Source organism: Pholis gunnellus, assembly GCF_910591455.1.
Source record: "Pholis gunnellus genome assembly, chromosome: 2".
In the NCBI taxonomy this organism is placed as follows: Eukaryota; Metazoa; Chordata; class Actinopteri; order Perciformes; family Pholidae; genus Pholis; species Pholis gunnellus.
The window spans coordinates 20,965,437-20,986,496 of NC_136536.1; the positions used below are offsets into that span (position 1 = coordinate 20,965,437).

Sequence of the window (21,060 nt, forward strand, 5' to 3'; positions counted from 1 at the left end):
TAAGACGGATTGTCTTATCATTTGGAGTCACAATATGATGTGATACACGTCATCAGCTGGCTTCCTTGACCTTGAGAAGTACATTTAGTTTTTCACCAAAGACAGATAAATGAAGTTTAGTTTTATACATCTATCCTAAACAGTTGATATTCTCTATTCTTGGCAATCTGTATATCAGCAAAATCCCGTCTCGCTCTCTCATCATCTCTTACAACATGAATGCATGCTGTGGGAGAAGCTGCATTCATTCATATTGCCAAAGCTACTTAGAGAGTGTGGCAAGCGTCGGTGGTTAGTTAAACATTCTGGAGCTGAATAACAGATGATGGGTGAGTTGTATTCAGTGGGAGGGCAAACAGCTGCAACAACTCCGTCTCTCAGTTGTGTGTTTTTACATCGCGGCCTTCTTTACAGGGTGATGTGAATTTAACACTCAAAAGGGATTTTTTTCTTTTTCGTCTTGGACCTGAATTCAAAAGGCAACTTTTAAAATGTCACAGACAGAACTGGCATTACGGATATTTTCTACACTCTCTCTCTCTGCGTGCACTGTATTTCATATTCATGGGCCTGGAGCAAGCTGTAATTAAAGTACATGACTTCTTTTGCGCAAATTGAATAGAACCGTGTACTCTGAGACCAGGGAAATGCTTCAAATGCTGCTAGCGGATAAAGTTCAACCTGTTATGTTCTCTTAATCTTACAGCAGTTTTTTAGCTTCGTAGGTTAAATGAGTCATTTATCTCACCACTCCACCTCACTGTTCTTTGAAGACAAGTTTACAGATTAGTCAACCTTCCCAGCTTCAACCACTCATATGGATTTTTTTCCACTTAGCATTAAAAACTGTGGATTTTTTTTTGCTAGTTTAAAGGAATAGTTCACCCAGAAAATTAACATCTGTAAATCAATTATTCGCCCTATTAGGTCATTTTGTGGGTGAAGTATTCTTTTAATTTTGCCATTTGAATGTCACTTTGTCTGCGTTCCGCTTTGACTTACCTCTCCACCCAGTTCTTGTAGTTGGGGATGTCTTTAGCGTAGAGAAGCTTATTTGAGGGTGAGTCTTTCCCCAGTTTGTGTTCTGACGTTGAACAGGAGTCCATGAAGGTCTGGGCCACCACGGACAGACAGGCGTCCGTGATGCTGTTCTTGTGGATGTCAAATACAAACTGGGGGTTCTTGATGACGTTCACCCAGAACCGCAGAGGAAGACTGGAGAGGGAATACAGAAAAGACCATTTAAAAAAAACAAACATTTAACAACACGTAATTAAATGCAACCTGGAAATTTGAAGTGCTTTGCTTCGGCTGCTTATTTTATTATTTTCCATAACGTATGTGCATTAAAGCTTGTTTTTCTTTGGTTGGTATTCTCTTTGTAATAATGTTGCACAGTAGGTGCCATGGCCCTCAGGCAGCGTAGCAGCTAACTGCTAACAAAAATCTAATTGGTCATAACTTTGAAAAAAAAAAAGGGGTGACCTAAATTCTGTGCAAATACAGCAAAAACCTGTTAATGAAATAAACACAAGCAAATACTGCAATGCCGGTCTGGAGATGTTATTAAAATCGTCCAGTAAATTATGAACAAGCATCCGACACAGCTACTATTTCAATTTGTTATACAATTTGCAGACCTGGATTTATTGATTTAATATAATACTTTGGTACGCAGTGTTCACAAACATATTTACTTTCCAGACATTTGCAGACAGGGTGTATAACATTACAGTGCACACAGGAACACGGGGATTTTAGGGTAGTAACAACAGTTGGAACTGCAGGTCGCATGATGTCCATCTGGCTCACGAAAAACTTCTTGCCAATCACATGCATTAGAAAAGAAACATAAGTAAAACTATCATAGACATTCAAAATGTATTCTTTGAATGATCAAGTTTTTAACCATTATAAAACGTAAAAAATGGAAAATGGCCATCAAAAAGTCCAAGGTGATGTCTTTAAATTGCTGGTTTTGGCCGACCACAACTCCAACACTCAAAGACAATCATTTAACCTTCGCATAAGACAAAGAAAAGCAACAGATCGTCTCATTTAAAAAGCTGCAACCAGGTGATGTTTGAAAAATGACTTAAATGTACTTGGCCTGACTGGGTCAGTCAGACGGCTCAGCTAGGGAGAGACTCTAATGTCATAAAAAGCTGAAGATCTCTACGTGCCGGAGGTGAATTTTGGACTGTATGTGTGGTACCATCTTATCCAATTCCCATCACACTGCGCATCCGTGGTAACTAAATGACTCTCTCGCTTACCAGTTGCTCTTCCAGGTGTGCCGTACGTCGTAGTCTGTGATGGAGTGCTTGTCGGCCTGCTCGTCCAGGAAGTCGAACATGTACTTGATGGCGAGCGGCAGGGCGCTGCCTCTGTGGGCCGTGCTGAAGATGGTCTCAAACAGGTCGTCCACAAACTTCTGTAGCGTACCCTGAGTGGAAGGACGAGGACGGAGAGAAAGCAAGAGGACTTTAGACTGTAATTTCAATAAAGTTTTAAATCTCTTGCTAGATGGTCTTAGACATTAAAGTTTAAAACTGTAATATAGAAGCAGGAGCTGTGATTTCATGTCTGACAAGTCGGTAGTTTGTCTCGGATTCCTTTCGACATTTTAATACAGCTTATATCGCCTTATTATGGGAACTCACTCTGACCTTTTGTTTTTAGAGGTTTGTTTTATTACTTATATTGATTTTGGTCATTCATGTGTTGAGCAGTTTTGTGCTGGTACTTATGAATGAATCTATCCACCCTCACAAACACCTCCTAAAATCCTATATACCTAAGTTTAAATTCTAACTGTTAATCAGGAGAGAAGACGACCGCCTTATGAAATCTCAGAGAGAAGGCGGAGAATGGAAATAAACATAATTTCACTGTGTTGTGTGACAGAAGATAGCGTACCATTTCCAGCCACTTGTATCCACAGCACCTGAATGGGCCATAAGTGTGTGCGTTTCTCGTATGAATGGCCCCAGTGGGAATCACAGCGATAACTCGGGCCCCGTGACCGCCTCGCTCTGCCCACTGAGCTCTGCAGAATCACAAACAGGAACCCCGGCTCTCGGATTGGGATGGCGCATTCCTCCAATGACAATGCCTCAACATAATTGCATCAAATGTAGCTAAATGAATTTCCCTAACAACACATTTGTTTCCCAGATTTCTCCGTCTGGCAGAATCTATTACCGAGGAAATGTTTGGGGACCGTATTTAGTCAGCCATTGCGGAATGGAAGAGGAATGAATTCCTGTCCTGGCCGCGGATCAAAGTACTGAGATCTGCATAGACGGGACAAGAAAGACAGCTATTGAGAGACAAGGACAAGATGAGTTTCTCAATTGCATTTGCCTCTCTGTTTTGTCATCATGCATGGCCAAATCTTCAATCCCTCGACAAATTACCTGTCTCCTGACACCTCCTGTATCTGCCTCCCTGCACTCTGCACCACAAGCCCACCTTTTATTAATCTGTTTTTTTCTTATTACCAGTGGAAATTGAAAAGCCGGCTTTCTTGTAACTGCTGCCCATTGCAATATTTCCCTCCCCCTGCTACAATTAGGAGAGAGACAATGAACTGAGAGACACCGAGGGAGGAAAAGGAAGGCGGCTGGATGCTGCAAGGATCCAAGATGGAAGGAATTGTTATGGGTCTGTTGGTCCCTGTGTGTTTGTTTACAAAGGGCCCTTTCTTACATTGGTAACCACTTTGTTTAGGTAAATCTTAAAAATGATCAAGCTTCATTATCAATCCAGTATATGTTAAAATTCAATATACTTTTTCAAGTCATCTCACAGACAGTCACCAACAAAAGCTACCCCACTGCTGAAACAGCTGACTCTAAACCCATCCGTAATATACCGACTGATAGGCGGGTCTCGCTTCCACCTCTCCGAATCCTAAAGTTGTACAGTGTGCAGGTCTTGGTCAAGTCTTCCAGTGGGGTACCACAAGGATCAGTGCTTGGTCCTCTGCCTTTCTATATATATATATATATATATATATCACATCCCTTGGTTGGATTATTCCCTCACGTGTTTTTTTTCCTTATAAGTGCTATACTGCTAATACCCATCTCCGTCTGTCCTTGCTGTCAGACAACCACACTGTGTTGGTGTCAATATCAGCCTGATGTCTTGTTTTGTCAGTGCAACACCCAAAGATATTCAGTTTAATATGATATAAAACAGAGAAAAGCATGAAAAATGACTCGATAACGATTAATTTAAATTTAATTAAAATTCCATTTATTAAATGTCAACCCAAACTCTCCTCTTGTGTGCTCCCTTGGTGATGGAACGAGTTACTCGACTCAATCCGAGGGTAGTCTTCCGAGTGTACCCACTCACTTAACATGCTGTCTCTCCCGCTCTCCTTCTTTCTATATCTCTCTTTAGAAGAAAAAACTCTCATTTCTGCTATACACTGTAATGCACCTGCAGCCTTGTAGCACTCTGAACTGAACGTTGTGACACTTGGCTTCTCCTTGATCCACTATGCCTGGGCGTGTACCTCATTTGTACGTCGCTTTGGACAAAAATATCTACCAACCAAATGTAAATGTAAATTGCATATACCTCACCTCTACCTGATAGAGGAATGCCTTGAATTGTGGTGACGTGATTTGATATATTGTAAGACTCCTCAATGACCTGCAGACTCTCCGTACTAGTAGTGTCCTCTACCATGAAATAGGTGAGGTGGATCCCTTTGCTTTAAAGAGCTGATAATGCTGAAAGTATCCCATCAGTCTGAGTTTCAGTGGTAGGTTTTGCTGTTCCCCAATGGTTGTAAGTGCAGTTTGAGAGTATTTTTTCTTTCACCCTGACTTGAAATAAACTTTCTGAACACTGGTGTGTGTCTCCTCTGTCTTACTTTTGTAGCGAGCAGCCGTGTCAGGTAGATCTCAGAGACCATCTTGCTGCCCCGGTCGCCCTCCCTCTGGTCCGAATGGTCGTGGTTCTTCACAAGATGCCACAATTTAGTTCCACTCTCCAGGTCAGGGGTTATCATGGGGGTTCGTGATCGTAGGCTGTCTGGACTACTGGCCGTCCTCAGCATACTCTCTGCAGCCAGAAACACAAAACAGAGTTGTTTGGGACTATGTCAGCTCCATTCAGAAACCGTGTGATTCAGTGAAAGAAAAGGCAGATTTCCCTTTTTAGCAAATATTGCAACCCATTCTTCTTCTCCTTCTTGCGTGTTATAAGGACCATTCTGACAAATCGGTTACATTTGCATTTTGTAAATCATTTTAAATCTTTCTAAATCTAAAAACACACATGTAACACATGCAATTGTATTTATCTTTTTAAATAGAAGATGTCTCATATAAGTAACAAGTCTGGGTTTCTAGCATAGCATTAGAAAATACATGAAATGTGGCCACATGACATGTATGTTACATATATGTTGCTAATAGCATGAAAACACTTCAACCACCTCAAGTGGTTTGGCAAAATACCAATTAAAAAAAACTGCAACAACATAATAATGTCTAATTTATGGTAACTTGTAGTGTTATAGAGTGGGGACAGGCTGAAATCCTATTTTTTCAGTGAGCTAGGTAGTTTTTAGGTAGTTTCTTCAAATTGCATTCAGGACAATGTGCTGGACACTTTGCTTGATAACATTATAAAGATACCTTTCATACATATTCATGCAGGTAATGTCCTGGGGACGGCAAAGGCACCAATTCAGTGGAATGGCCAATGAAGCAGAACTATAAACATGTAGATTCTCATTACCTGACAGGTAAGTTAACAAACATATAATCACCCAACACTCTGCGTATTTCTTTAATTTTTCTCTCTCGTTTACAGACTGTGACTCACACTACCACTCCCCTTTTCTTCATCATCGGTGGCTGTTTCATTATTCACGACGCGAGTGTCAAAGTTGATTAGAGCGAAGCAAGGAGATGCATATCTACGACTGTTCCATTTAGTATGGAGAGGAGAAAAGCAAGGCAGGGAGGCGGGGGAGAGCACTGTCTCCTGCCTAGCTGTTGCTCCTGGGGAAGAGGGCGTACGGGATGGATAGAAGAGGTGGAGAGATAAAAGAGAGAGTTGCTGATGCATGTTGCACTCCCTTTATGTCCGGTGAAAAGAGAGAGGAGATGACAGGAAAAGCGGGTGGGTGGGGTAAATGGACAGAGACACAAATAAGGTGTGGAGAGAGAGCGAGAGGGGTGAAATGGAGAGTAATGGGAGATAGAAAAATGAAAGAGGCTGAGTGTCCAGTGCTATTGTTGCTCTTGCCGGCGGGGTGCTGAGTGGCTTTGATTCCAAACCCATCACGGCCACTAGTGGACAACATTCACCCCGCGCTCATAAACACACCCTCCTGCACACACGCACACGCGTAAGAGCACACACAAAAAAAAACCCACAACAGTAAACACTTCTTCTTTTTCATTTATTCGCTTTGAAGCAAAATGGCAGCAGCTGTGTATTTTTGCAGGTTGAGAAGATTCATAAAAAGCAAACCTTTGATTTTCGTAAATTTCATTTTCTCCAACGACATTTCTCTCCACTAATCCGGCACTCAAACAGTGTAGGTGTTGTGTGATTGCTTTTCTTCAGATGTTTCCACTTTTGTTCAAGTCGAGGCGCCTCCACACATAGATGCGCTCAACTTCGTGCCACAGAATCTGAGGTATTTGTTTTTAGGACTTATATATTTCTATGCTGACACCGAATCACATGACGACTTGTGGTGGCTCGTAGCGATGAACCCACAGAGAATTATCACTTGACTCCGCACTATTCCTAAATTGCCTCCACTGTTCACAGCTCTCATCAAAGCTGTTTTAGGCAGCAGCTGTTTGCAGCGAAAAAGCTCTTAAAACCCGTTGTATGTTACCAGCACAGCACCAAACAGCAGACAGGCAAACACAGCGACGAGCTGGTGAATGTGGGGGAACTTTAAGCATCTGAAGAGACAAGATTTTCTTTCTCCGGGAATTGGCGGAGAGCCAAACATAGCTAAAAATATAGAATATGTATTATCAGCTGGCCAGAAATACAACTACAAATAAACATAATGTTGCTCCATATCTGGAGCCGAACTGTTTCCTACTGTAACATGTTATCCTAATGATGATTTGCCAGTGTTGTGTTTACGGCTTCTTTCCGCTGCCCCCGAGCATTATTGGCGTTATTGCAGGTTTAAATAATTGATATCTTGGGGGGGGGAGTGGTCAAATTAGCCACATTCAAACATGTCATTGTTCTGACCTCCTTGGTGAGTCAAATAGACTTTCAAATTGAAATCTCCGAACCCGTATCGGTCTGCTGACAATTTAGCTTCTAGAGGGATGGGCCAAGGTTTCTGTTTTTTATCTGTAGCCAGCCGCTATCAGGGCCAAGACTTCCTCTTCCTTGTGCCGGTCATTGTTTACAGTCTGATCAGTACTTTGAGAGGCAAGAATGGACTTTTTGTAGGTGTTTTAGGTCCAGAAAACATTTGGGCTAATCTTTAAAAAAGCAGAGGTCTCACTCTCCTTTCTATTTCCAGGTACCACGGTTGTCATCAGAATCTGCGCTCAATAGAAAACAGCTCTGATAGAGTCATGTCTACTTCGAGGGAGCCCGGCAGCCTAATGGTTAATGTGCGTCATGCATAACATGATTTCAAATGAATTGTATACCGTCAAGGACCTTTAGTTGCATGTCATACCCTCCTCTCTCTACCTCTACATTTCCTGTAGATATCTACGGTGTTGAATAGAGGCAGACATGCTGCCCCAAAAAGTGTTCTGTCTATTACACATGCAAAAAAGATGATTAACATTTGAACCTACACATTTAATGGGTACTTTTAGAGAAAATCCAGGTTGGTTGTGAGTCTAGATCAGTAGCGATGATAACAGCTGTGCATGCCTATGGGGCACTGCCTGTTTTTTATCAGACAAGCCTCCATTCTTTTTTTTTTTTACTACAGAGTAATTTATCTTCTAAATTGTTTAATTTTCCAGTGAAGTACACCATATTGATGCCAGGCATCTGTCTGTCGCTGGCTGCCAGGTGCGCTCTGTCTCTCTCTCTCTCTTTCACTTAGCTGGGAATCGAGGTGTCTACTTTAATGCCTGTCATTTACGGGCTGCTTGGAAACAGCCGTGGAATAGCCTTGGCCTGGGCTGATAGCGATGGATAAAAAAGGATTGCCATTCACAAAGAATGGAGCTCAATCATGGCCGCGATCAACAAAGACAAAGGCAGGCGGAGGGATGGGAATCATTGACAGGATGATTTAAATAGGGTGAAGTCAAGAGGAGAATGGGAGTCCTACCGTATCTACTGAGGCTCTTGGTGAAGGTGGAGGAGTTGGAGATGTTATAGGCAGAGTTCTGCTTCGGCACCAGGGCGATCACGGAGCCGTCTGTCACCTGAACGCCAAAACAAACGAACAACCAAAATATTCACTGCATGAGTCCAACCGCGCCGTCGACTCTCGCTCGTGCCCGTTTTTGCGCGTACGTCACCTGCTCGCGTACCTGATAGTGAGCCAGCGTGTTGAGTCGTTTCCAGTCATTGTCGATCTTAGTTGTGACATCTTCGTCCTGCAGAATGATTCTGGCCATGCGACCTTGACGCCATTCTTCAGGGAAGAGGGAGCAGACGTTCAGAGCAAAGAACACAGCGTGTGTGTGTGTGTGTGTGTTTCATTTGGCCTTGCGGTGTGGTCAGATTCAGCTGCTTCTAAATGTTAATCATCTTTTTTCATTATTTATGAACTGTGTTCCTCAATTTACTCCAAGTTAATTGTATGTTTTAAATTAATCATAGATCAAATGAATACGTATAATGCGAAACGGGTCACACATTGTCACCTAACTCAGCTCTACGCAGCGTTTGAACATCTTTTAGTTCATTGTATAGTTTCACGGCCCAACAGGCGGCTGTAAGTTAGTGACTGGGTGGCTAACATGTGTAGAGTTTAGTAACTAAAATATTCCATATAAATTATACCTTTAATATTAGGATATTTCCTGTGGGAGTTGACAAAAATGAGAGTACATCCACCAGGTGGTACAAAGTCATATATTGCACCGTGTCTGTAGGATATGTAAATGAGCAAAGGGTGATAGTATGTCAGTGTTATGTTTACAGGTTGCTGTGCTGCCTCCAAGCAGCCCCGCCCCCAAAAAAACATTAACACAAGATTATTGAAACTATTAGGTGATTGTGGTCCCAGTCTATAGTGTTTATTGCAGCTTCAGTTGTTTGTCCTTTTCCAAATGAATCCAGTTCTCGAAATCAAAACAAACTAACTTGCCCAAAAAAATTGCCCTGCAATTAGAAGACAATGTCACATTCACTTCAATAGGTAATGCCCCTCTGTCAAAACACACACAAACAGAAATCAACTCTTGGCGGTGTGAAGAGTTTTGAGTTGTTATTTGACATTCAACGTCAAATTCATAAAGAATGGAATGCAGCCCATGAATTACACATTACTTGCAACCGCTATCTCGGCCGTCGCAAGGTCCAACGCACAAAAGATGTTGTGCTAATGAGATTACAGCAAAAACACCTCCAACATGTGCAATTTTCCCTCAGTTCTTTTCTCATATATTTTCAAATTGACATGTAGGGGAGCTTCATTTCATTTGCATACGCGTGCAAATAGCACAGGAGCACCGAGACACAATTTGCTTGGCAGCGCAGTCAGGGGTGCACTTTAACCCTTTGAGGGAGCTTTGAGAATTACACCATTTCTTTGTGTCTTATTCATTAGCGGTCGAGAAAGCCGCCTTTTGTGAATTTGCCCCTAAGAGTAGTCGTCGTGTCCAGTGTTGAACTAAGTATTTAAGAGAAATCTACAGCATGTAGCACGTCATATAAATACCCCCCTTGGACCGCCATTGTGTCCAGTCATTACACCTGTGCACATGTCTCGTACAGTTCTATGAATATGCAACATGCAGTGTTGTGTGCCTTACCCAGGTCCATGTCGGAGGCCTTGGGCCGTTGTGAATAGGGGCTGCCCTTGTACACAGCATCGAGCAGCTTCTCTTTGACCTGAGTGATGGTGTCACAGTTCAGACACTTGACCGTCACCTCTTGGGCGTTCTCGTTCTCTGGGTTCACGCAGTGCAACGTCTGGTGGAAAAGAAAAGGTGGAGACAAAGGAAAATGGAAACAGATACGATCATTTTTAAGCTTAAGCGAGAAGACCTAGTGAGATGTTTGGATGATTGTTACGGTGCATTTGAATGTACGTGCCATGCATTTTCACATCTGGTTTGTTTGCAGCGGATATTTAAAAAAAACCTGGACATTTTCTAGTTTGATTGGGGACACAATAACACAGCATTCGCACGTGGGTGCAGATCCAAAACCCACTGAAGCAGATCGTGCTGACAAGTAGGTACGTCTCTCCAATCCAAACCTGGAGTGCTTTGTTTGGAGAGAACGCGTGATTAGCGCTGGGCAGCAGATCGCGCTCTCTCCCTCCAAAACACAACTGATGCTGCGGCGCCATGTTTACACTGGGAGGAAGCCTTCCCCAATGAAGTGGTGGCCGCCACATTTCAGCCGCTGATCAGTTAGAGCTTGTTTTAGAAATTGTCATCGTCAAACGTGACTGAGGCTTTGCAACTCGTCAAGTGATTTCAGACCGAAGCCGACAGTCCTGGAGACACAACGGGTCTACTGACCAGTGTTTTGTAGTCAATCTGTTGCCTGATGAGCTTGTCCTCGCTGAGGGAGTAGCGGGCTTCTCCCGTGATGGCGTCTATGGGCCCCTTCTCCATCTGCTGCTTGATGGCACAGTAAAGCATGAACAGAGGCTCCCCGGCACATTCCTGGTGAGGGAGCAGACAGAAAGATGTTAGAGTCGCCAGCAATTCGAACAAAGAGTGATTCTCTTTACTCAGATTCTTTTCGTTTGAATCATTTTTTGAAGGCCTGAGGAGGGAAAAGAGGTCCTGATATTTTGCGGCAAAAAGCAACGACTTGGGGAAAAACTAATATTTACCCCCCCTTCTCTCTTCTTTCCCATCCCGTGAATCATCACACATCTACCCACTTCATAACACAGTGATTCAACTCAGAGCCCGTTCATGAAAGCATTTATATCTGCTATTCTGACAGCCATCGAAGGATGTCGCAAATTAGTGACAGGGGCGCAAGATCTTTCAATTTAGTGTGGAATTTACTGAGACGACAGATGTAAATACTAGAAGCCCTGTCGCAGCTCATCTGATTAGCAAAGAGTGTGTGGCTGAAAAGGGTCTAATAACGGGCTGTTTTGACGTGTGTTGAAGTCACGCAGAGCGGAGAGGAAATGTGTTTTCTGCCGCCGAACTTGGAAAGTTGATTTGAAGAGAAAAAGTTTTGGGAGTCTGCATTTATCCAACAAGAGGGATGATTTCTGCGTTTCTGCTCTTTAAACCCCCTCCACTGTATCATGTAAGAATCCTTAAAGTTAGACTTACACAGCCTTGTTTTAATGAGTCTACATTACCGACAACTTTAACCACCATTTATTTTGTCTTCATTTATTCATTCAACTATCTGTATTGATTTACGTTTTTTCCTCTTCTTTCCCTCATGTCTTCTTTTTAAAATATTTTGTAAACTACCTTTGATGTCTTTTAATTGCTGTCATCATTTGTTGTTTTTGAGGGAAGCAGGTTTCTACTGTATTCCACTCAAAAGGGAAACTAATGAGTGAATGAATCGGTGAAAAGATCGGTTGGATTATCGAAGTCATTTGAAACGTACAGATTGAACTACTGTGACATCATTCCACTTCACATTGCCTAGTGCAGCAGCATTAGCACGAACCTGTTGCTGTTATCTGGTTATCATGTTGTGAAGCAACAGGACAAGCTAATCACAACGTGCTGATATTACTATCAGGTGTTAAAAGACATATATGTCAGAATCCAGCCAGTGAATTTTAGTGTAAACATCGGGCGAATCCACCTTAAGAGGCCTCTCTCTGTCCGTGTTAAAGCAGCGTTATATAAATCCCTTCAGTTCTCTCCCGTCCTCTACATCTCGGCGCTCACTCGACACAGACACAGATGTTATAAATATGCTTCCCCACTCTCCGCTCCATCAAAGACACTTGCCAATCAATAGTGTCAGTGGTCGTCACTTGGGCCCAAGGAAAACACTCCCGACTGAAGTAGCGGCAGTTTAGAGGGGAGAGAGAGGACACATTGGGGCCAATACTCATCCTGACGAGAGCTTAATGATCGACCGTGCAGTGCTCAGGGAGATACTTCAGACTGTGTGTGTGTGTGTGTGTGTGTGTGTGTGTGTGTGTGTCGGAGATGCACGAGGTCCAGATGAGAACAGGGGAAAGTACTAATTCATCTGTCTCACCTTCAAGCACACTCTACAAATCGCTTTTTCTTTCTAACACACACACACACATTCTTCTTTTTCCTCCTCTTCCTCTCCCAGTAATACACTAACCCTCACCGCTTACTGCTATTTCAGCTTCCTCCTCTATTCTTTCTTTCTTTCTTTCATCTTTCTCTTTTACATTCGCACATGCAATGTGTGCTGTAAGACCATATGTAAGACAGTGCTCACAATATCTAATGATCTTTAACCAAGGTGTGGTCTGTGATTTGGAATAAATATAATGCCAGATTGTTGCTGTCAGCATTTTCTTTTCCTTCTACTTCTTCTTATGTAGCTTTAAAATACATTTTCCCAGTTTTATTCCTGTGTGCCTGTGTTAATTGTGTATTTCTCTCTAGTTTGATGACAAATATATGTAAAAGAGATCTGTATTAAAGTGTCATCTCACTGCTGTAAGAGGGTTTCACATGTTTGAGGACCCCCACCAAACAAAACATATCAGTCAATGTGTGTTTGAATAAAACAAGGAAAGCAGAAACCCGGAGAATCAAGGATAGTTTTTTTTAACATTCTGAAGTCCCTAAAATGATTGAAATTAAACCATCAGCGTAGGGGGGAAATGATCAGTGACATTTATAACCTACGACAATAGTATCTGTCCAAACTTTGGGTTCTCAGTCTCTAGAATTCAAAATAACGCTAATTGAGGAATGCTGCTATAACTCGCTAGTATTTGTCTTTTTTTTTTTTTAGATCTATCCACTTTGTTTACCCCCCCCTCCATCCCTTCTACTTAGATCACCATGAGCAGCACTGTGCAACAGCAAGTCCAGTGACTTACAAACTAATGTTCCCAATGTTCTGGACATGATGACAAAAAACAACATCTACAACACAAAAGCTAAACTGATGCATTATTTAAAAGGCTTTCTCTACTTTCTATCACACATTTTATTCTATCGTTCTTTATTCCGTTCACCTCGTCATTGTTTCCTTCTCCCTCTTCGCTTCCTACTTTCTCTCTTTTTCACGCTAACTTCCTTCTTCCCCCATCACCCCTGACACCTTTAACCCCCTCCCCTCCCCTCTTGCCTTGCCTTCCTCATCCCGCTGCCTAACGAGAACCTCGTTAGCATCTGGGCCAATTAGGTGGGCAGCTGCTAACGAGACGGCGCGAGCATACATCACGGCTGCTATGCTTTCGCCTTCCGCCTGTCTTCGGAATTTGCCTTTGCGCCGCATAGTGGCTTCATTAAGGCTCCCTAATTGTGTGCTGACATTTACACTTCAGGGACATAATGCTGTGCCTTGCTGTTGGGTAAGAGGAATAGGCTCAGATTCCTGCATCGCTAACAATCAATAGAGATCTGCACAGGGAAGTTGTGTATTTATTATTTTCGAATTCAAGAAATGTGAGACATAAAAAAATGTAATGTTCGAAGTAACAGTTTAGATGCATTTTGAGTACAAAAATACATGTGTGCACTATAATCATGCTATGCACACATGATGCACTCATGATGCGATTAGGTTTATACTGGAATATAATGACAACTTCACAATGTAATCAGAAGCAAACCACCAAAAAGAGAGAGAGAGAGAGAGAGAGAGAGAGAGAGAGAGAGAGAGAGAGAGAGAGAGAAAATACCAGATCTCCCTTTAAGCAGGCTCTGTAAAAGCGAGACAGGAGGAGGACAACGAGGGCGAGGGAAAGGAGCGGGGGGGGGCGTGTGAGGACAGCGTTAGCGACATCGCAGCCCCCTGCTGAGGCCAATGACCTTAAGGCAGAAAAGGAGACTGACAGCGGGGTAACGACAACAGAAACCACGCAGATGAAAGAGAGATCAGAGGGAGAAGATGTGAGCTAAAAGAACGACATAGAGATCAGTGAGGAGGGACGGGTCGGCTACAAGACCGAAATTATGAGAGAGGAGAGGATCTGTGGACTTAAAAAAACATTAAAACAGCAGAGAAGAGAAGAGACGCATGCTGCTGGGGGGCTTTGATGAGCTACTGTTTGTATACTGCACTGGTCGGGCAAGAATATCTACGGCTGAAGAAGAAAAACCCTTTTAATAACTGCAACAGGGAGAGAAAAGACAAGGTCATAATAGAACCCTCTAACACACCGACAGTATAAATGCATTTAAAAACAATGCCCGATATAAATCCACTTAAGATGATGGCGTTTAAAAGAAACAGATTTTATAAGGATGTTATAGGATCATTCCTTGTTGGGCTTACCTTGAGGAACTTATACAAGAGGAACGTAAACCAGTTGGTCAGCATCTTCTCTGCGACCGACTCCGTTCTGACACACAGGGGGGAAAAACACGACATTAAGAAGAGAAAGCATGAAAGACATTGCAGAGTGACATGAATTATGAAAACAAATAAGCATCGAGAGGCCATAAGGAAAGTGTTTGGGAAATATCCACATGGTTTTGTACTAATTACAGAGGAAATCTATTTAAAGGCTGCTGTGTTGAGTTGAGAAGCAGTTGTTGGTTTCCAGAAGAATTTCCTTAAAAGGGGCAATGTGTAAGATCCAGCCATGATTTAATATTAACAGAATGTGAAGAGGTTGCAGTGTTGAGTCTATGTATTGAATTTCAGCGATATGTACTGAAATGAGCACGCTAACTGACTAGCCGCGACCCGTCCTGTCTTGTTATACCACTTGTTCCTCAAAAGGGGAGAGTGAGTCACTGTAACGTCCGGTCTGCCTTCAGTCAAACATGAGAGGACGAAGAAGTACAGCTGCCCTGAGGGCTAGCCAATCACGTTGAAGGCACAGGGTCAGTGTACGTTTTGATAGTCTGTTGATTGGATTGAATTCAAAGTGGCTACAGCTCCTCTAACTCCTGGTAAAGTGGTCTTCTGATACGATATCTCCGCTTTTATCCAATAATAATAATCAAAACGTACACAGAGCGTACATATTTCTAGTCACCTTAAATGATTACGAGGGGCCACAGATTTATCTTCCCAACTCCAGATTTGATATTCATTCTTAATTTATTTATTATTGGAACATTTATGTGGACTTGCTGTGCACTTTAGATGTGCTAACATTCACTGTGGTTCACACTGTTTTCATTATTATCTGAGGAAACGACTATAACTTAAAGGGACAGGTTACGCCAAAATCAAAAAGACATGTTATCAATCTAGAATGTTTTGGTGTGAGAAGCCTGGTTTTGGAGGTCGGCCAGAGAAGATCTCTGCCTTCTCTCCAATATAATGGGACTATATGGCACTGGGCTTGTGGTGCTCAAAGCGTCAACATTTTTTGAAAAACTCCCCCTCAGGTAAACACTTTCGGCTCTGTCAGCATTGTTGCTGTAGTTTACACTGTTAGCGCTGTCAGCTGTCACATTTGATCAACTTTAACACTTATTAAAGACACGTGGCAGAAGGGTCTCAGAGCAAAAGAGTTTTCACCCTCGAACAATGCATGCTGGGAAGTGTGCTGTCATGCTGATCCTCTTTCCTTGGAAACTTAATTTGATGAGTTCAGAAAACAAGTCAAAAGATTTCAAGGTAGAACAACTGACGTTTATAAGTTCTTAAGATAAATTATCTTGAGTTCAACAAAACTTAGACTCAAATATGTATTTACATTAGGTTAACTAAATATGAGTTGGTGCCACTAAATGCCTGTATGGTGTTTGTCAGTGTAGTCTATATTCGTCCCATGTCTCTCCACGTCGTCCTCACCTCCTGAGCAGCAGCTTGGGATGGTTTTTGCTCTCCAGGTTTCTGTCTATCAGGTCGGACAGCAGCTGTTTCAGGACTCCGGTGGCGTACTCCATCTCCCCCTGCAGGGCTGTCATGATGAGAGACGCCACATTGCCTCGGTCCCGCATTGAAAATGACCTGGAAATACACAGAAACTCAATAATAAAACTCAATATTTCACAAATGTTTTCCCCGGATTTTGTTCAATCAATTCTGACGCTGTGCCTCAAAAAACACGTGTGACATTATAGCAGTTCATTTAAATATTAGTGCACATTTAATCTAAATCAAAAGGTTTCTAGCTCGGTTTTGCCAAAGACCATTTGGCTAAGTGCTTTAGGGTAATTTCAGCTGCTAAAATGTTTTTACTCTGTTGATCAATTATTCTTCATTGTCCTAATCAAAGGGACAGACAGTACAGCCTTTCGTGTCAAATTAGTCAAATTTAACAGGTGATAAATATTCCTTATTTCCCCATTACGACTGTCTGAAATCTATTACTCAGTCTCTGAAAATGTACTACAATGCTTATTTCTAAGGAGAGAAAGAAAACATTGAAATTACATATAAAGCACACAGTATACTGTATTTACATGCTCTTACTCCCATGGTTGGAAATATCATCTTGGTAAAAGCTCTGAAATGATATTGCAAGCTTGAATTTAGCCTTAAGTTATTTTTCAAAAGCGTTTAAAGCTAGTAGCTAGTAGAAATCCCTTTTGGAATTCTTTTTTTGTTTTTACTAAAAACAATGTAGCCTGTGTATCTGAACAATAAAGACATGAAGGAATGCAGACACCTCTGTGCCTCCAGGGTTCGTATGAACGTCAACAGGAAGTGCTTCTTCGTCAGCAGCTGTCCAAACAGCGTCAGAGCCTTCTCAACATTGGCCTGGACCTGAAGAAAGACACAGACACAGACAAGTCACATCAGAGGCCAAGAGCAATGGAGAGCTGTATTTCTGTTCTTAATTAATTAAAGAGCATGTTTTCTTTGTGTTGTGGAAAATAAATATTTTCCCAAAGAACTCACGGTAAATCTGAGTTCAAGATGTGTAGGTTCAAATAGATATTTTATATTTTAGGTGGGTCTTTCTTTTAGGTGGCTAAAAAAACATTTTGCTACTGCTCCCGTCCACAGCAGTACATTGCTTTGCTCCTGTGCTCCTCTCTGCTTCTCCAAACGTGTGGGTGGGGGGGAATACACTGACCATTGACAAGTCATGCAAGCCCACTTCAAATAATAAGAACTATCCCTTTAAAACCTGTCTGGAGGGAATCCTTGAGGCTTGATTTTTAACCAGTCACAGTGACTTTCCATAATAATGTAGATACAGATAAATACTGCCAATGCACTGTGAGCTTTGTAAACCCTGTGATTTTGAAAAATTGTAATTGCAACAAAATTCACCATCTTTCAGTTTTAACGGTTATGACGTCTCTGAGGAACGTGTGTGTGCATAATCATTTGCAATAAATAACATACAGGATATAAAATATAAAATAAAACTATGATTCATTCTGAGCGAAGGCAGATTGTGAACCCATCCGCGAGCAGACTTTTGTTGTTATTTTTCACCGTGTGATGGGCTGAGATTGCCTTGTAAACAGCAAGGTAGGACTGATTGCCGACTCTCTCTCCCGCCGCACTGCTGTGTGCCGCGTTCTAAGTGTTTCCCAGTCGTCGCTCTCCAAAACAATTTTTCGCAGGCATTTGACATAATTGTCATCTCGGAATCAGGGGGTGGATGGGTCAAAGCATCCTCCAGTTGAATATCAATGAGACAAGAACTTTATTCGCAATAAGCAGTCTGAGCTCCCCGTGTGCTCATACATTGTTTTGACTTTGTTTTGACTCGAGGATTTTATCTTTGAGTTATTTGTTATTTGACTAATGTGTGTATGTCCTATATTGATCGCTCAGGTCTTAAAGAAACTTCCAACATTTCCTGTCACTTTCACCATTTTGCTGAATCGGTCATATTACGTGAAAGCCCCTCAAACTGAATCTTTTAATAACGCTTTCCGGCTGGCCCGGACCAACCCGGCGTGAGAGAGATTCCTATATCAAACGGAGGAGGGAGGAAGAGATGGAAGGGTTTGTGTGTGTGTGTGTCAGGCTTGGTGACAGAGGTGCGCCCTGCTTGTTCCACTGGCTGGCACCTGTCACTTCTCATCAACAACACACTAAACCCCCTGAAGACGCCTCTCTGTCGCTCACTCACTCCGTCCTCCTCACCGCACTGATTCTCTCCCGCGCGCTCGCTGTCGACTGTTTCGCATCATTGGCCTTCCTCCCATTTTAATTTCTCCTGCTCTTTGTGTCTCTCTAACATGCACACAGACACATCATTTCCACCTCTCTCTCTCTCTATTGTCATCCTTTCGTACGACTGTAACATCTATACTTCTTCCTCCGATGCGCCATAATAAAGTGCCTGTGCCTCTCTTTAAAGTGCTAAATGAGATTCTCGGGCCTCCAGGGCGGATACGGATTGTTGTCTGTGTGTTTGAAAAGAGAGAGTGAAAGCAAGAGAGAAGAAGAAGAAGAAAGAGAGACGGATGGAGATGCATGTACGTACGGCACAGACAGTTTTTACCGAATGTCAAAGAGAGCGTGAGGAAGGGGTACATTCAGGTATCTGTACGGCGGTGTATGTGTATACCTGTACTGTGTGAAGCGCATGTGTGTGTGTATGTGTGTGTGTGTGTGTGTGTGAGAGCATAACTGGTGTGCAGTGTGGCTGTCTAGCTTAGGGAAGAGAGCAGTCACACAGAGCAATAAAGCTAGGAGTGTTAGTTTACACAGGCCATTGGATTACACCGCCAACCCCTGGGGGAAATACAGAGGGATGGGGAAGGAAGTCTAGACATAACTATAAAATAGGTAAGAACCCTTTACCTCTCTGCCTGCCTGACACCTTCAATTAAAGGTGGACTGTATTTCTATCAGGGGACATCATACTCTCACTGTCATATTTTCTAGTGTTTATTTTGATTTGCCAAAGTAAAAAAAAGTAAAAAAAGTGAGAGAAATAGATATTTTAGGACCTCATAGGCCGATAAAACCAGCTGAACATATTCATGCGAGACACTAGGCGTGACTTGCTTTCACAAAGAAGTGAGCAAAAACATGAGCTGATTTGTGGGGGGGAAATATGTAAAGCTTTATATAATAAGAGTTTGGGGGTCAACCGACTAAAATGATGAATGTGCCCGGCGGGAGATTATTTTGACCGAAGCTAATTAACGTTATTTCCTTAACAGCTGCAAGGAAATTTCTGGCTGATGTCTGGTTAATGTGCTCTCTGCTAGCTGGTATCTGTACAAGCCCAACGCTAGAAACAGTACTCTCAACTCAGTCGGCCAAACATTTTTTGGCATTGCACGTTTCTGCAAACATCTGGATCTGAATCAAAAACTTGTTTCATGAACACGTTTCATATCAGCACCGCATAACGCTTGCAGAAATGCACAATGTCACGTGGTTAACGTTGTAAAACAAATGCTTAGGTTTGGGCAACAAAACGGCTCGGTTTAGGTTAGAGAAAAAGATCATGGCATGTGTTAAAATGAAAGTGTAATAAAGTAACGTCACAACTGTCACACTGTAACTAGCGGAAATAAACAACAACCAGGGTTAAGGTCCTGAGTTAGTTTGATCCATTCCACCATTCATTTGTCTGTCGGTTGCTGACATGGTGCACTGCTACGTCACATTTCGTATCATGTGTTCCATCTTCTTTTTCAAGTTTGTTGTAGTGTGTGTAGTTTCATTGAAGATGAACATTTGCTTGAAGCTAACTCTCTCTAACAAATGGTAAGATGTACGTTCTGTACTGCTCATGGGTCCTAAAACAGATGCAGGAATGTTCCCCCTTAAACTTCCACATGATATCAATATTTACATCACGTTTAATATTCGGAACAAGCAGCAGAAAAACAAGGTGTAAAAAGTAGGCTACACCTTCTTCACACATTTAATCTTAATTTCATATTCTATGCTGCTTGTTATCTACATTTCATGTTGTATCTGCAGGTTGTGAGCAGGTGAAGGGTTTCTGGTGTCTCACACAATAAAATGTCACTGCAAAACTTAATTAAAAGTTGAATTTTTGTTATTTATAGCGTTGTAAATGTTAAAAGCCAAACCTAATTAGGTTCAATAAGGGCCTCAGAAGGATTTAGATTTGATGAGCAGATTTGATACTCGATTGAATTATAACACACAACTTTATGCAAGCCTGCGAAAGTGGTAAAAGAAAATGCAAAGGAGGGAAAACATGGAGCCTGAGTGGATTCTTTCCTAAATTGCTGTTGTTCAAAACTTTCTAACTAGTCTGTAGACTTTCTAACCGTCAGTAGTTTTCAGTATATTAGCTATACGTTTTATAGTCTCTGCTGGAAGCCACTATGGGCTAGTTTCTATATCGAACGATGATTCGACTGTATTTAAGTAATCGCTACTGTTTCGTAGCCAAACATAAGATAGGAGGAATCAGATGAGACCGGCCGGAGGGCTTTTTTTTCTCTTCTTCTTCTTTTTCTTCTTCTTCTAGGAATATAAATCCACTTTCTGGATTAGAACGATTAAATGAAGCTGTGAAAGGTCAAACTAATTATTCCTTGACTCCAAAAAGTCAGCGCTCCAATCAAAGTCAATGGAGCAGCACCAGATTCTACATCTTAATGATACTGCTGATTACAAACTTGGCTCTCTGGTTGCTAGCTTTGGAGGGGAGTAGTTTATGTTGACACACTATTAATTGTACTTGCCTTGGTCTCAGCGGTAAAATGTCCTTATAAATCGTGTGCACTCTCTCCATTCGGCTGTACTGGCAAGGTGGTTGCATGTACTGACTTAATTAATAACTTAACAGTGATGTATAATGCAAGTAAGAATCCTGGTAACCCTGAATCTCATTTCTCCCGCTCTGCTCTAATACCCTTTCCCATCATATTTTGCTTCATTTTTGCA

General features: G+C 42.0%; 1 protein-coding gene across 1 annotated transcript in view; it reads right to left on the bottom strand.

Moving 5' to 3' along the window:
• Window positions 1-21,060, bottom strand: part of LOC306702715 (plexin-A1-like) — a gene marked incomplete at its 5' end in the record, with an annotated part of 201,338 nt that overhangs the window by 3,407 nt on the left and 176,871 nt on the right. The window contains 10 exons of the mRNA XM_079168369.1: window positions 1,003-1,215; window positions 2,277-2,446; window positions 4,892-5,082; window positions 8,309-8,405; window positions 8,514-8,617; window positions 9,963-10,122; window positions 10,680-10,826; window positions 14,587-14,653; window positions 16,063-16,221; window positions 16,883-16,980. Coding sequence (XP_079024495.1) covers window positions 1,003-1,215; window positions 2,277-2,446; window positions 4,892-5,082; window positions 8,309-8,405; window positions 8,514-8,617; window positions 9,963-10,122; window positions 10,680-10,826; window positions 14,587-14,653; window positions 16,063-16,221; window positions 16,883-16,980 — 1,406 coding nt within the window. The remainder of the gene's footprint in view (window positions 1-1,002; window positions 1,216-2,276; window positions 2,447-4,891; window positions 5,083-8,308; window positions 8,406-8,513; window positions 8,618-9,962; window positions 10,123-10,679; window positions 10,827-14,586; window positions 14,654-16,062; window positions 16,222-16,882; window positions 16,981-21,060) is intronic.